General features: G+C 43.0%; 1 protein-coding gene across 3 annotated transcripts in view; it reads left to right on the forward strand.

Annotated features, from left to right (window-relative positions):
* The window catches only part of rptor (regulatory associated protein of MTOR, complex 1), a 440,065-nt gene that overhangs the window by 217,224 nt on the left and 205,881 nt on the right, over nucleotides 1-16,960 (forward strand). For all 3 annotated transcript variants that reach the window (XR_013499184.1, XM_078225712.1, XM_078225713.1), the window contains exon 11: nucleotides 9,475-9,576. Coding sequence is in view for 2 of the 3 variants with exons in the window: in XM_078225712.1 (XP_078081838.1) it covers nucleotides 9,475-9,576 (102 nt within the window). In the remaining variant the exon portion in view is untranslated. The remainder of the gene's footprint in view (nucleotides 1-9,474; nucleotides 9,577-16,960) is intronic.

Raw genomic sequence — 16,960 nt, forward strand, 5'->3', positions numbered from 1 at the left:
AATCAAAGCAGAACAAGAGAATTCCCTGTGTGTTCCAGTCCTCAACAGGTTGTGAACACAGATGATCTTCAAAGAATCCCTACAGTACAACAGGAGGCCATTCGGCCCATCGAGTCTGCACCGACCACAATCCCACCCAGGCCTTATTACTCCTAACCCCACATATTTACCCTGCTAGTCCCCCTGACCCGAGGGTCAATTTAGTAGGGCCAATCAACCGAACCCACACATCTTTGGAGTGTGGGAGGAAACCGGAGCACCCGGAGGGAATCCACGCAGACATGGAGAACGTGCAAACTCCACACAGACGGTGACCTGGAATTGAACCCGGGTCCCTGGCGCTGTGAGGCAGCAGTGCTGACCACTGTGCCACCGTGCCGCCACCTTGTCATTTATTTCATTGTTGTTTGTGGAACCATATTGTGTGCAAATTAGCTACCATGTTTCCTACTTATTAGATGTGAAATGCTGATCATCTACAAATAAATATATATATTATATATATGCGCTTTGCATGTTTTTTGTAATAGAGTTGTGTGTATAGCCTAACATGCAGTTCAGTCAACCTGTTAGAATGCTAAGATATGGCTTTCCATGTCCTCTGCTGATAGAGATAGAGAATAAGCTGCACAAAATCAATATTGTGCCAATTAGTCTTATTTGTTTCATTAACAAGATGTTAAGTTACGTCTGCCCTCTGTGATGGATGAGAGGAGAAAAAAGAAATCCACTGAAATTAATTAAATGAAGACAGGAGTGTTCTCCGAATGTCCCAGTCCTCAAACAGCTTCTAGTTTTTAGTATAGATTGGACATCAAATGAATCCACTGTCCAACATGTTTAGGGATGCTGGTGCTAAGGGTCGATGAAAAGAAATGGTTGTGACTGTTGCTGATCATGAAAAGCATTCAGTAATAACCTGGCCCTTCCCATGGCAACAGTATTCTCAACTCTGCTATTGTCCCTGTGCAACCGCTGGCTAGAAGAGTTAGAAATAAACTTAACCCCGTGTGTAAAAGCAAAATATTGCGGATGCTGGAATCTGAAATTAAAACAGAAAATGCTGGAAAATCTCAGCAGGTCTAACAGCATCTGTGGGGAGACAATATAGCCAACATTTTGAGTCTGGATGACTCTTCGTCAGAGCTCTGACGAAGGGTCTTCCAGACTCGAAAGGTAGGCTGGAAGTTTACCACCCCGCTCGCCACGGGAATCGGAGTGGGTGAGGGGTAGAGCATGGGACGGTCAGTTGATCTCAGGTGGGACTTCACGGTTTTGGGACGAGCGAGGCCATAAAATCCCGTCCATTGGCGCTCTCGTTCCACAGATGCTGTCGGCCTGCTGAGATTTTCCAGCATTTTCGGTTTCTGTTGTAACTCTGTACATTGGTCAAGGGTAGGGGGACAGAAGAGAAAATTCTATTCTCCATGCGCCCCGTCCTCCATAAATCCCAACATTGCTATTGCATCCAAGTCCGTTGTTTCTTTTGTGCATTAAGTGAGTACAATTATTGCTAATGAGACTTTAACCTGCAGAGCGTTCCTGGAAATCACAGTGGAAATTACTGGAAATGTGAAAATCACGTCCAAAATGTTAATCTACCTTTTCTTTTTACTGATGCTGGCTCCTCTGTAAAAAAAAAACCCCTCTATTTTCATTTCCGATTATGACATTAATCCTAGGGGAGGCGATAGGGCCTAGTGGTATTATCACTAGACTATTAATCCAGAAATTCCGTTAATATTCTGGAGACCCGTGTTCGAACCCCACCGCGGCAGATGGTGGAATTTGAATTCGATAAAAAAAATCTGGAATTAAGAATCTGCTGATGACCATGAAACCATTGGGAAAAACCCATCTGGTTCACTAATGTGGCACGGTGGTGCAGTGGTTAGCACTGTTGCTTCACAACACCAGGGTTCAATTCCGGGCTTGGGTCACTGTCTGTGTGGAGTCTGCACGTTCTCCCTGTGTCTGCGTGGGTTTCCGGTTTCCTCCCACAATCTGAAAGATGTGCGGGTTAGGTGGATTGGCCAAGCTATATTCCCCCTCAGTGCACCTGAACAGGTGCTGGAGTGTGGTGACTAGGGGATTTTCACAGTAACTTCATTGCAGCGTTAATGTAAGCCTACTTGTGACACTAATAAATAAACTTTAAAAAAAACTTTGATGTCCTTTAGGGAAGAAAATCTGCCGTCCTTACCTGGTCTGGCCTACATGTGATTCCAGAGCCACAGCAATGTAGCTGACTCTCAACTACACTCCAGGGGTAACAAGAGAAGGGCAATAAATGCTGGCCAGCCAGCGATGCCCATGTCCCATGAATGAATTTTTTAAAAAGTTCAATTCGTAGGTGTTAAAATAGTGAAAACTGGATGGGAATGATCTGATTGAGACTTCTTGCAAAAGCTCATCTGACAACAATACATTTGTGGATGGTTAAGAATGGGCTGGCACTTGAAGATGGATGAATTGGTTATTTGAGGAGCTGAGTGATGCTTTTATTAGAATTTTCTGCAGCGTGATCTGCTTTTTAGCTGACAGCATTCAAGGGGGAAAGATTAATAGAACTTTAAGTTCAAACAAAATGTTTCCCAATTCTCTGTGGCTGCTTCATGCCCTCCCACCAGTCATTGTGAAGCAGTGCTTCTACACAAAAAACTGTATTTTAAAATCGCTCTCAGATGAAACGTTAATCATAGAATCCCATAGTACAGAAGGAGGCCATTCAGCCCATCAAGTCTGTACCGACCACAGTCCCACCCAGGTTCTATTCCTGTAAACCCACATATTTACCCTGCAAATCCCCCAGCACTAGATTCCGTTTAGCATGTCCAATCAACCTAACTTGTGCATCTTTCGGACTGTGGAAGGAAAGCGGACCACCAGAGGAAACCCACACTGGCGCAGGGAGAATGTGCAAACTCCGCGCAGACAGTGACCCGAGGCCGGAATTGAACCCGGGTCCCTGGCGCTGTGAGGCAGCAGTGCTAACCGCTGTGCCTCTGTGCCGCCCACTTGAAAACTAATCTTGAAAACTAATTTTGGCAGTTTTAACCTTGGCTGCAAGCATTGAAATCTCATGTCCACTAAATTTATTTTTGCTCGTTAGGCAACATCTCTTCTCCCAATAATTAATTGCATTTTTGTATCTTTATGGGGCTCTGTAGCGCACATAAATCCATTAAAAGAAATGTGGTATTTGAAAGATGGTTCTGCAGCATAAACTAACATCTTTGAAAATGTTGAGCAAGTTTTCCTGAGCTGTTAGACAGAAATGCCATGCATGCACGCATATGGGGTTTCTACTGATTTGATTTGATTTATTATTCTCATACGTATTAGTATACAGTGAAAAGTATTGTTTCTTGCGCGCTATACAGACAAAGCATACCGTTCATATAGAAGGAAAGGAGAGAGTGCAGAATGTAGTGTTACAGTCATAGCTAGGGTGTAGAGAAAGATCAACTTAGTGCAAGGTAGGTCCATTCAGAAGTCTGACGGCAGCAGGGAAGAAGCTGTTTTTGAGTCAGTTGGTACGTGTCCTCAGACTTTTGTATCTTTTTCCAATGGTAGAAGGTGGAAGAGAAAATGTCCGGGGTGCGTGAGGTCCTTGATTATGCTGGCTGCTTTTCCGAGGCAACGGGAAGTGTAGACAGTGTCAATGGGATGGGAGGCTGGTTTGAGTGATGGACTGAGCTTCATTCACGACCCTTTGTAGTTTATTGTGGTCTTGGACAGAGCAGGAGCCATACCAAGCTGTGATACAACCAGAAAGAATGCTTTCTATGGTGCATCTTTAAAAGTTGGTGAGAGTTGTAGGGGACATGCCAAATTTCCTTAGCCTTCTGAGAAAGTAGAGGCGTGGGTGGGCTTTCTTAATAGTGTTGGCATGGGGGGACCAGAACAGATTGTTGGTGATCTGAACACCTAAAAACTTGAAGCTCTCAATCATTTCTTCTACTTCCCCATTGATGTAGACAGGGGCATGTTCTCCACTATGTTTCCTGAAGTTGATGACTATCTCCTTTGTTTTGTTGACATTGAGGGAGAGATTATTGTTGTCGCACCAGTTCACCAGATTCTCTATCTTGTACTCTGTCTCGCCATTGTTTGAGATCCGACCCACTACGGTGGTGTCATCAGCAAACTTGAAAACCGAGTTGGAGGGGAATTTGGCCACACAGTCAAAGGTGTAAAAGGGTTATAGTAACGGGATGAGGACACAGCCTTTCGGAGCACCAGTATTCAGGATGATTGTGGAGGAGATGTCGTTGTCTATCCTTACTGATTGTGGTCTGTGAGTTAGGAAGTCTAGGATCCAGTCGCAGAGGGAGGAGCCCAGGCCACGAAGTTTGGAGATGAGTTTCGTAGGAATAATGGTGTTGAAGGCTGAGCTGTAGTCAATAAATAGGAGTCTGACATGGGTGTCTTTGTTATCTTGGTGTTCCAGGGTTGAGTTTAGGGCCAGGGAGATGGCGTCTGCTGTGGACCTGTTGTGGCGGTAGGTGAACTGTAGAGGATCCAGGCAATCAGGGATGCCGGAATTGATTTGTGCCATGACTTCATAATGATGGATGTCAGAACCACCAGATAGTCATTAAGGCACGCTGCCTCACCTTTCTTTGATACAGGAATGATGGTCGTTTTTTTGAAAGCCTAGCGGTAGAATAGGAGAAACTCCAAAAAAAAACAACCGCCTTTATGGCAAGGGGACATTAAAAGTGATGAGCTCATTTGTAGCAGCAAATAATGACCAGATTCCAGAAAATTGTTTCAACCTCCTGATTACATCACGAGCTGTAAGCAAAATCTGGCTTTTTTTAAAGCCCCTTTTATGTATAGCCTCTTTAATTTACAACACCGACATTGAATTTATATGCAAATTCAGAGCAATTTGAAACCTTATTGAGAAAACTAGTGTACAGATTTTTAAAATATTTGTTTCCATCGCAATATATTTCAGTTTTATCCCATCCGTCATAGGTTTTCAAACTGAGATTCCTGGGAATTTACACGGTTATCATTTTTCCGTATGGTGCAATATATCTTGGGGGTTTATGTTTGGCGTCATGTTTTCCGAGTTGCGTACTTTTTTTTCCAGTGATGCACTGCATGGCTGATAGGTTCAAAGTCAGGTCAGGTGCCCACGAACATCAGCATCTGAAAATTAAGTGCCCCCCCTCCCAAAGCACCACTGCGCCCTCACCAGCATCATTCCCAACTCCACTTACCATGTTTGACTGGACCTCACTGTTGGGTGCATTATTGTCCAGTTTGATCCTGAGGTAAGCTTCCAATGCCCTAAACCTCCCCATCACAAATCATTTCCCTCCATCTCTGTCTCGCCTTCTGCTGCTGCAACAACCCTTTTCCATGCTATTGTCACCCCCACACTCAATTATTCCAATGCCCTCCTGGCCAGCCCATTGCCCCCCATCTTCCATAAACTGCAACTCATCCAAAACTCTGCTACGCATATCATAATGTCCCAAAAATTCCATTTGCCCATCACCTCTACCGTTGCTGTCTTATTTTGGCTTCCACACACTGCCTCAGATTTTAAACTCTTGTTGTGTTGAAATTGCATCACATCCTCCCTGGTCATTTCCCTGCCATTCTCTGACCACCTCCATTGCTATATAATGCGTTGTCCCTTTGAATGGTCTGCTCTATTTTGCACCTCTCATTCCCTTTACCATAACTTTCAGTTGCTTTGAGTAAGCCCCTATCAAAAGCGCAATGCTACAAGTTGCTGTTGTAGTTATGTTTCCTGACCCTGACCAATTTAAAAACCATTGCCCTACATGATACTTGCACGTCCAACTGTAGGCAGTAACAATTGATTCTCACCACAGCAATATTGGCTTGGTAGCACCTCACTATTAAAGTGGATGAGGATTAAAAGATGCAGCCTATGTAATTCACATTTAGATATCAGAACTGTATAATTTGAGTACAAAGGTACACATTCAAGTGCATTTGAATTTTGGCTGAACTTTAGCTGAAAACTCTGAACCGTTCTTTTCCCTATTAGTCATATAGAACAAAAGAACAAAGAAAATTACAGCACAGGAACAGGCCCTTCGGCCCCCCAAGCCTGCACCGACCATGTTGCCCGACTGAACTAAAAAACCCCTACCCTTCCCGGGACCATGTCCCTCTATTCCCATCCTATTCATGTATTTGTCAAGATGCCCCTTTGAAGGTCACTATGGCATCTGCTTCCACTATTCCCCCCAGCAGCGGGTTCCAGGCACCCAGCACCCTCTGTGTAAAAACGCATTTCCTCTCTCCCACCCAGCACTCCAGTTTGAACAGGAGAAAATAATTGGCACATCCAATTCTTTTGAAAGGATATTTCCTTCAGCTAGAAACTACACAACTGAATCCCTTCTTTTCACCTGGTGTACGCAGTGCCTGAACATGGTTCCTTCTTTTTGTTCACGAAATCAGTCGCTTCAAATGCAGAAAATTACATCGACAGACAATTGTCAACCAAGTTATTTTCTGATTAGACTTGTTAACCACACTCCAGCTTTAAAATCTGCCTTTTTAATGTTCATCTCATATGTTTGAGATGGGGAGGCGGTGTGGAGGGGAAGAAGGGATGTGAAACCGAGTGAGGAAAGAACTCTATTATAAAGTGGCAGCTCAGTCACATGCTCTGGAGGGCAGATGGCTCTGTATGCCCACACACACAGTTTGCCTGGTTTGCTGAGTTGTCTTCCATTTGGGGCAACACAAATCTGTTTGGAATTTTACCAAACTTTATTTTAGTTGTTCATGGGATCAGAGCGATACCGGCCAAGGGCAGCTTTTGTTGCCCATTCCCTAATTGCCCTTGAGAAGCCCTAATGAGCCACCACCTTGAATCACCATTTTCCACTTGGTGTGGCACCTACAGCGCTGCTGGGAAGGGAGTTCCACGCTTTTGACCAGGTGACAGTGAAGGAAAGACAATATAGTGTAAAGTGTGATGATATGTGACTTGGAGGGAACCTTGCAGGTGGTTCCATGTCTTTGCTGCCTTCGTTCTTCCAAGGTAGTCGGGGTCAGAGATTTGGAAGATGTTCTTGTTGGAGCTTGGCATATTGCTGTAAAGCATCTAAAAGATGGTGCACAAAATTGCCCACTGTGCTAATGATGGAGGGATTAAATGTGAAATGTGCTGGATTGGATGCTGATCCAATGGGCTGTTTTGTCCTGAGCTGCACTCAACTCGACAAGTAGAGAATATCCTATCACTCTCCTGACTGGCGTCCGATGGTGGACAGGTTTTGAGGAGTCAGAGGTGAATAACTCACTACAAAATTCCCAGCCGTGTCCCTACACCAACAGGGATGAAGTGGAAATGGTTGCGAGCTTCACGTTTCTAGGTGTCCAGATCACCAACAGCCTGTCCTGGTCCCTCCCTGCCGATACTATAATTAAGAAAGTCCACCAACACCTCTACTTTCTCAGAGGCTCAAGAAATCCAGCATGTCCACTGCAACACTCACTAATTTTTACAGATGCACCATAGAAAGTATACTTTCCGGATGTATCACGGCTTGGTATGGCTCCTGTTCTGACCAAGACTGCAAGAAACTACAAAGGGTTGTGAGCATAGCCCAGTCCATCGCACAAACCAGCCTCCAATCCATTGACTCCGTCTACACTTCCCACTGCCTTGGAAAAGCAGCCAGCATAACCCAGTATCCCACGCACTCTGGACATTCTCTCTTCCGTCGGGAAAAAGATACAAAAGTCTGAGATCACGTATCAACCGACTCAAGAACAGCTTCTTTCCTGCTGTCACCAGACTTCTGAAAGGACCTCACTTATATTAAGTTGATCTTTCTCTGCAGCCTAGCTATGACTGGAGCACTACATTCTGCACCCTATCCTTTCCTTCTCCCCTATGTACTGTATGAACGGTATACTTTGTCTGTATAGCACGCAAGAAACAATATTTTTCACTGTATACCAATACATGCGACAATAAATCAAAATCAAATCAAAAGCCTGCTTTTGTAACCACTGTGTTTATGTGATGGTCCAGTTATGTTTCTGTCAGTGGTAACCCCCGGGATGTTGATAGTGGGGAATTCAGTGATAGGAATGCGGGGTTGAATGTTGAAGGAGGTGCTCAGATTCTCTTGCTGTAGATTATCATTTTCTGGCACTTGGTGTGGCCCGAGTGTTACTTGCCACTTATCAGACCAAACCCAAGCCTGACTGTTGTCTGGGCTTACAACATGCAGGCAATAGCTGCTTCAGTTTGTGAAGCTGCAGATGGATATTGAATACCACGCAATCATCAGCAAACACTCTTTAGTATCAGCTCATGTAGACAAACTATACAAGGCCGAGAGAGAGAGCACTTGTAATTTATGAAGCGCTCTCATACAAATAAGATTTGTTAAATTTTTCCCATCCCCCTCAATGAATGGATCCAACAGTTATGCTTGTAATATAAGTTTAGTGTCAGTGCAAAGCAGCTCTTGCTCTTAAAAGGAGTGATTATCCTAATGATTCCCTTTCCTTTTTCTGTTTTTGACTAATGAGAGAATAAATATATCATAGAATCCCTACAGTGCAGAAGGAGGCCATTTGGCCCATCAAGTCTACACCAACCACAAACCCACCCAGGCCCTATCCCCCTAACTGCTAGTCTCCATGACACTAAGGGACAATTTAGCCAATCACCTAAAACGCACATCTTTGGAGTGTGGGTGGAAACCGGAGCACCCAGAGGAAACACGGAGAACGTGCAAACTCCACACAGACAGTGATCCAAGGCCAGAATTGAACCCAGGCCCTTGGCGCTGAGAGACAGTGCTAACCACTGTGCCACCATGCCGCCCCTAAGAATAAATAAGAATGTCATTCCCAAGCCTAGAATGGCTTCACAGGACAATAAGAAGTCTCACAACACCAGGTTAAAGTCCAACAGGTTTATTTGGTAGCAAAAGCCACTAATGGCTTTTGCTACTAAATACACCTGTTGGACTTTAACCTGGTGTTGTGAGACTACTTACTGTGTTTACCCCAGTCCAACGCCGGCATCTCCACATCATGACATCTTCACAGGATAAGTCAGAGATAAGTAAATAATTACAAGGTCTCTCATTCTGTTTGTGCTTTCAGGATCTACCCGTGGAAGATTATATTATTCTGAATGTCTTAGTGTGGGGTAGAATCTATAATGGAGCAGATAATATAGAATCTGCCAAAGGAGTGAGTTTTATTTAGTGAAATAGCTCCTTTATTGTATTTGTGTCTCGCATTTTTTGAGCTGCCTTTAAGCTCTCCTTCAGTTCGTCGTAGCCTGCTGATTTTTCAATAGCATTAAATATATTTTAAACCCTTTGTATTGCAGGGTAATTTTAACAGTTTAGATTTCTGAAAGTGCTTGTGAAATTGAGTATTGCACAAATGTTTCCAGCTGTTTGCAGTGATGCTCAATACCAGCAATTGTCTCTTTTACAGCACAGTCCATTCTTTGCTGAGCAGCTGACAGCATTCCAGGTCTGGCTGACAATGGGTGTTGAGAACAGGAATCCGCCCGAGCAGTTGCCAATTGTCTTGCAGGTGAGTGTGTAGTCTGCATTAAGATGACAATCACTGTGGCTGAGAAGGGAGTTATATCACCCTCTCTAAAACATTGTGGATGAATTTTGTTTTCGAAGTACACTGATGCAAAACCTTTTAAAAATGACTGAGTCATAGAATCATAGAGGTTTACAGCATGGAATCTGGCCCTTCAGCCCAACTTGTCCATGCCGCCCCTTTTTTTTAAAGCCCCTAAGCTAGTCCCAATTGCCCGCATTTGGCCCATATTCCTCTATACCTGAGTAACTGTCTAAACGCTTTTTAAAAGACAAAATTGTACTCGCCTCTATTACTACCCCGGCAGCTTGTTCCAGACACTCACCACCCTGTGTGTGAAAAAATTGCCCCTCTAGACCCTTTTGTATCTCTCCCCTCTCACCATAAACCTATGCCCTCTAGTTTTAGACTCCCCTACCTTTGGGAAAAGATATTGACTATCTAGCTGATCTATGCCCCTCATTATTTTATGGACCTCTATAAGATCACCCCTCATCCTTCTACGCTCCAGAGGAAAAATGTCCCAGTCTATCCAGCCTCTCCTTATAACTCAAACCATCAAGTCCCGGTAGCATCCTAGTAAATCTTTTCTGGTTTAATAATATCCTTTCTATAATAGGGTGACCAGAACTGTACACGGTATAAAATTGAATGGCAGAATAAGTTGGAGGGGCGAAATGGTCGTCTCCTGCACCTACTTATGTTCTCTTCCAATGTGGTGGTTTCCTTCTGTAAAATTCACCTTGTACGGTCGTACATTGCATTAACACTGCAATGAAGTTACTGTGAAAATCCCCTCGGCCTTACCAATGTCTTGTACAACTTCAACAAGACGTCCCAACTCCAATGCCTGAGGAGCACTTGAGCGCGCCTCTGCCAGTGGTGCACATCGTGTTATTGCCAGAAGGATCAAGTGTTCGGTGGATGAGGAATATTTTGACTCAGCAGCTTATGTATTTGCTGAATGGAACTTGTATTTGTTCTGTGGGAATAGGTGGATGAGAAAATGGAATGAGACGTGTGGTTTTGAAATGCTGAGAGAGTTGAGCTTTCTTTTATGCCTTGTCATTAGAAGTTCATCAGTGATGTTTCTAGTCACAGTAATAATATGAAAGAGATCTATTAGTTGAATAAGTTTAGTGCTAATTTTTCTCCATCAGAATTCTTTTGTGAAAGAAATCTTTTTACAGGATTGAAACATGCCTTCCTGAAGTAATATTTTGGGTTTTACAATCGGTTTGCAGATTGTCAGCTGTAGAAGTAGACAGCCACCATTCTGTGGAAGTGTTCAAACTTTCAAAACTTAGTTCTTTTCCCATACCATTTTAAAGTTTATTTATTAGTCACAAGTCGAGCCACAATCCGGCACCTGTTCAGGTCAATGCACCTAACCAGCATGTCTTTCAGAATGGGGGAGGAAGCCAGAGCACCCGGAGGAAACCCACGCAGACGGGGAGAACGTGCAAACTCCACACAGACAGTGACCCAAGCCGGGAATCGAACCCGGGTCCCTGATGCTGTGAAGCAGCAGTGCTAACCACTGTGCTACTGTGCCACCCCATTTCCACTTGCATGTCTCCCTTCTTCCTCAATTTCTCTGCCTGTCTCTCTCCCTTCCTCACATTTATCTGTCTGCCTAACCTCCTGTTTTCTCTGCTCCGTTTTATTTATTTTTTCCCGTGCATTTTTTCACGCATTTGTATATATTATTATTGAGAGCTATCCTTGGCTTTTGAGTTTGGAAAGCAGTCCTGATTCAACCAACGCAGCTTGGGTGCTCTGGTTTAAAGTTTATTTATTGGTGTCATAAGTAAGCTTGCATTCACACTGCAATGAAGTTACTGTGAAAATCCCCTAGTTGCCACACTCGACGTCTGTTCGAGGGAGAATTTAGCATGGCCAATGCACCAAACCAGCATGTCTTTGAGAATGTGGGAGGAAACCGGAGCACCTGGAGGAAATCCACGCAGACACGGGGAGAACATGCAGACTCCACACAAACGGTGACCCAAGCCGGGAATCAAACCCGGGTCCCTGGTGCTGTGAGGCAGCAGTGCTAACCATTGTGCCACCGTGTCGCTCTCGGTGCGAGGTCTGCCCTGCCATTGAGTGTCTTTTTGAAGTGTGAGATATCTTGCGTTCCGTGATAATGTGCTTCTGAAAGTAATCACTGAACGTCGGATGAGTTTTCTTAACAAGCCATCTTCAGCTCTGTGTGAATGATTGGACTTGAATCTTGAGGAGCACCAACACTCCAGGTTAAAGGCAGCTTTGTGACTGAGCTGATCCAATTTGGGATTTTACAAGTTGTGGTGTGATTTGTCCCTGGTTATGAGTGGAGCTGATGAAACTTGCCATTCAGTGATAGATTGGCCACAATGTGCTGTACAGCACAAGTCCTTAAATCACAGAACTGCCAGCCCAACAATTTCTAATTTATTTTACAAATCATTTAAATTAAATATTTTTGATGAATGCTTCTATGAAATGTGTCTTCTGCACAAACTTTTCGCTGGTTCTCCCCAATTAAATTACTCTTCCTCGAAGCATTTGGTTAATTTTATACCAATACTTTGTCCGATCCTGAAGTTAAGGTGGAAAACAGTGGAGACTGGGGGAAGGAACATTTCACTATTTCAAAACCATGGCAAGAAATACCAGCAGAGCTACATTTATACTGCTGTTGGGTAAATGCATCCAGGATTGGTGGATCCACTGCAACGGTGGAATCCGGAAGTGTATGAATGAAGGTTTCAGTAGTAGATGGGTGAGGCCAGGTTGTGGGTGCATGATATTATGCACATTGAATTAGGCAGTTTTTGTGATGAATATATAACGGGGAAGGTCTATAATTAGGATCTCAGACAGGCAGTTTGGTGACAGCGGATGTGATGAGTAATGTAGAGATGGTGGAGAGACTTGTCAGTGTGGAAGCTGAACTTATGTCTGTGGATGCTGTAGCCAAGGGGACAGCATGTTGATGAGAAAGAAGAGGGGACCACGAAAAATAGCCTTGAGGTATTTCAAAGCTAATGTGGGAAGACAGCATTGTTAGATTCTTGACAATCTTTGACTATAATTGGATAGGTGAGAGGGGGGGAAAAAGTGGTCAATTTAATCTTCCTCAACTTGCTTTATACCATCTTCATCCTTTGCCTTTTGCTAAATATTTTTTTATTTATGGATTAACCTCTGTTTTCTCTTTTGACTTGTTTTTATTTTCCTTTTGTCCTTTGTTAAATGACACCTCACTTCCCAATTATATGTTTTTCCATTAGCTTCTTCCCTGTTTACATGAAAGCTATTCTTGTAGAACAACCACCGTCTTCCCCTGAACTGGTGCTCTTGTCCCAGAAAATCGATACACTCATCCTAATGCCATCTCTTTACTGGTATTGAACATTCCAATGTTTCTGTCCTTCCCTATTCTAGCACGTGTTTGGGAAAGGGACCCAGTGATTACCATCCTTGAATTCCTGCCTCCAACACTGCTTCCAAATCTCCTAAATTCATTTTGTATTACTTCAAGTATTTCTTGTAACATTGAGATTAAGCGTGGACCACAATAACTGGTGGTTCTTCTTGCAGAATCTTTGTCAGTCTTTCATAAATATCCTCTATTGTGGCACTTGGAAGGCAAAAGAAAGCATCCTTTCAAGTCCAAATATGTGCAGGTTAGATTGGCCATGATAAATTGCCTCAATGTCACGGGGATTAGGAGGATAAATATGTGGGGTTACGGGAACAGGACAGGACCTGGGTGGGATTGTTGTTGGTGCAGGCTCAATGGGCCTAATGGCTTCCTTCTGCACTGTAGATTCTATCATTCTATGATCCTTGGGTTGTAATTTTTCTATAGTTCCACTGGAAAGTAGGATTAGAATGGACAGCTAGTTTTTTCAGCTGACATAGACATGATGGGTTGAATGACCTCTTTCCATGCCATAGCTTTTCTATGGTTCTATCTATGGTCATGAGCGTGTAAATGGTAGTGATTGCCCCTCCCTCAAGTCTCATCTTACTGCTGCATTCTCCACTACCTTGGGTGTTCTCATTCTTTTGCATTATTGCCGTCCATTTGATGGCCTTGTCCAGAATCCTCATCCTCCATTGAGGAAATCAGTGATCCAAATTTATTGGAAAGGATTGTAGAACAACCACCGTCTTCCCCTGAACTGGTACTCTTGTCCCAGAAAAGAATTATTTGCGCTGGATATTTCTGCTCTAGCCTGCCCCTTCACACTTGCTCTGACCTGTGGATCATCATCTCTCTCTCTTTCTCTTCACTATTGCCAGCACTCTATCCCTGAAACTGTTGTTGCATAATTCTCCCCTCATATGAAAGATTGTCTGCAATCCTGCCTCAAATGAAAATATATTGAGTGTGAGTAAGGTCTTGCAAATATATTTATCCAAGCCAGTGTCTGGCACCCTAACCTCCAGAGCTCCATATCACTGTCCCTTCCTTACTGCCATATTTACTCAATGTTATAGCTTTTTTCAGTATCCTTTATCTACTAAAATTTCGATGTGATCCTGCTCCTCCTTCCTTTCTATTCCTAATTCCCACTTAACATCCAGAATGGGAATTAAGCAACTATTCTTAGCTCATTCCTATACAGCTCACTTTGTCGGAGGATGTACAGCTTATTTCTGACAACCTATTGCAAGAAATCTTTGAATATATTAATATACAGCACTCATAATTTAATGCAATAACGCACAGCATTAATGGATGTAAATATAAAAGCTTTTCCTCTGAATTCAACTCCTTGCTCAGTGTGTTTGAAATTCAGTTGTTTAAAATTGTTTGGAGTGAGCAAAATATTTGGAATCATAATAACGTTCTCTTGGTTTTACTGGTTCCCGTTTACGCTTGGCCTGCAAGGATTTTTAACTCTCTTCCTTGGCAATGGTGCTGCAGCAGACAAATAATTTGCTAAAGTCCCAGAAGTATATTTGAGATTTATAGGGATCTGTGTTTGGTAACGGGACGAACCATAATTTTTATTCATTTCTGTATTTTATGTATCGATAGCACCGAACTAGAGTGGGTAGCTGGGTCCTTTGTGGAATGCTCCGCCTGCACTGATCAAAGTGTGTTCATGTAACAAGCGATCTTGGTGTCATCCATTAATATGTTTGGAACAAGGACAATTCTTTCTTTGAGTAGGGGAAAGAAATATTAAATGTTGGCATGTGACATTGCAATGCGCTCTGGTAAAATGGTAAAAAAAAGAATTCTGTCCTGGGATGCTAATTGCAAGCATTGCATGAACATTGATATGCATCATTCCAGTATGACTGAGTAGTGTGCTGAGCATTCTTTCAAAGAAGATTAGCAAGTGGAAGAAATAATAGCCTGGTGACAGTCTGTTTGGAAAACATATTGGTCTCGGAAGGGTACATTGCAGATTCATCAGAATCATGCCAAAGCTTAAAGGATTAAATGACGATGCAAGAATACAAGAAGTAGAAGCAGGAGTAGACCACCAGGCCTTTCAAGCTTGCCCTGCCATTCAATAAAATGTTGGCTGATCTCTGCCAGCCTCAACTCCTTTTCTGCTCCATTTCTCCTTCTCTTCTGCAATTATCAAATATTTATCCACCTCCACTTTGAATACTTTGAAGACTCCCACGAGTGAAAACATCTCATCATCTACCCTGTCAAGCCCCCTCAGGGCTTGTTTGAATAAGGTTATCCCTCACTCTTCTAAACTCCAAGGAGTACAGACCCAGATTATTTAGTCTCTCTTGATAGACAAGTTTCTCATCCAAGGAATTAACCTGGTGAATGTCCTTTGGACTCCTTCCAATGTTACTATATCCCTTTTAAGGTAAGGGGGCCAAAACTGTATGTAATATTCCAGGTGAGGCCTCACCAGCACTCTGTACAATTTCAACAAAACCTCCCTATTTTTAAACTCCAACCCCTTGGCAATAAAGGCCAAAATGCCATTTGCCTTCTTAACTACCTGTTGGACCTGTCTGCTAGCTTTTTGTAATTCATGCATTAGAACACCTAGATCCCTCTACTTCACTAATCTGCCTTTTGATTCCTCCTACATGACATCACACCTCCCCATATTAAACTCAGTTTGCCAGGTTTTTTGCCCAGTCACCCAATCTATCGATATCCCATTGCAGAAGCACAGTATCCTCATCACAACGTGCCCTTCCACCTATCTTCATATCATCGGCAAATTTAGAAACCTTACATTCTGTTCCTTCCTCCAGGTCATTCATGTAAACAGTGAACAATTGCGGCCAAGAACTGGTCCTCGCGGGCACTCCACTAGTTACATCTTTCCACTCTGAAAAGGACCTTTTTATTTCAACCCTTTGTTTTCTATGTCACAATCTGTTTTCAATCCATGCTAACACATTTCCTCCAGTTCCATTGGCTTTTACTTTATGCACCAGCCTCTTATGTGGCACCTTGTCAAATGCGTTTTGAAACTCTAGACACACTACATCAACAGGTCCTCCTCTATCTACTCTCCCTATTACACCCTCAAAGAATGCGAACAAATTTGTCAAACATGACTTACCTAAAACCATGTTGACTAGGTTTGATTATATTCAGCTTTCCTAAATGATTAGCTGTTTCCTCCTTGATTATCCACTCCAGCATCTTGCCAATAATAGATGTTAAACTACCTGGCGAATAGTTCTCCGCCTTCTGCCTTTCTCCCTTTTTGAACAAGGGCGTCACATTGGCTGTTTTCCAATCTTCTGGTACCCTCCTGGAATTTAGCAAGTTGCGAAAATTTTCAATTAATGGGGTCATTATCTCTGCAGCCATTTCCATTAAAACCGTAGCGTGCAGTTCATTGGGCCCTGTCTGCCTTTAGCCCATTGAGTTTCTCCAAGACTCATATTCCTTGTGATTTTTGTAAGTTCTACCATGTTATTTGAAATCAGCCCATCTTATATCTTGAGGATATTTGCAATGTCTTCTATGGTGAAGACTGATGCAAAAAAAATGATTTGGCATATCCACCATTTCTTTGTTTGCTCAATCAATAGAGGTCCCACATTTACCTTAGCCGGCCGTTATCTGTTTGTAAATCCATAGAAATTATTACTGTTTGTTTTCATGCTGCATGCAAGTTTCCTCAAATTCATTTTCTCCCTTATGAGCTTTTTAGACTTTTGCTGCTGGATCGGAAAAACTTCCCAGTCCTCTGGTTTACCACTATCCCTTTCCACTTTGTATATCCCGCTTTTCAATTTAACATTATCCTTGAGCTCCTTCATTAACCGTGGATTTTGCTGCTTTCTGATAGAATCTCTCTTTTGATTGGGACAAACTCTTGCTGAGTATTTTGGACCGGCTGTTCGAATATCTGCCACTGACCATCTA

The sequence above is a fragment of the Mustelus asterias genome, chromosome 12, assembly GCF_964213995.1.
Source record: "Mustelus asterias chromosome 12, sMusAst1.hap1.1, whole genome shotgun sequence".
NCBI classification, from domain to species: domain Eukaryota; kingdom Metazoa; phylum Chordata; class Chondrichthyes; order Carcharhiniformes; family Triakidae; genus Mustelus; species Mustelus asterias.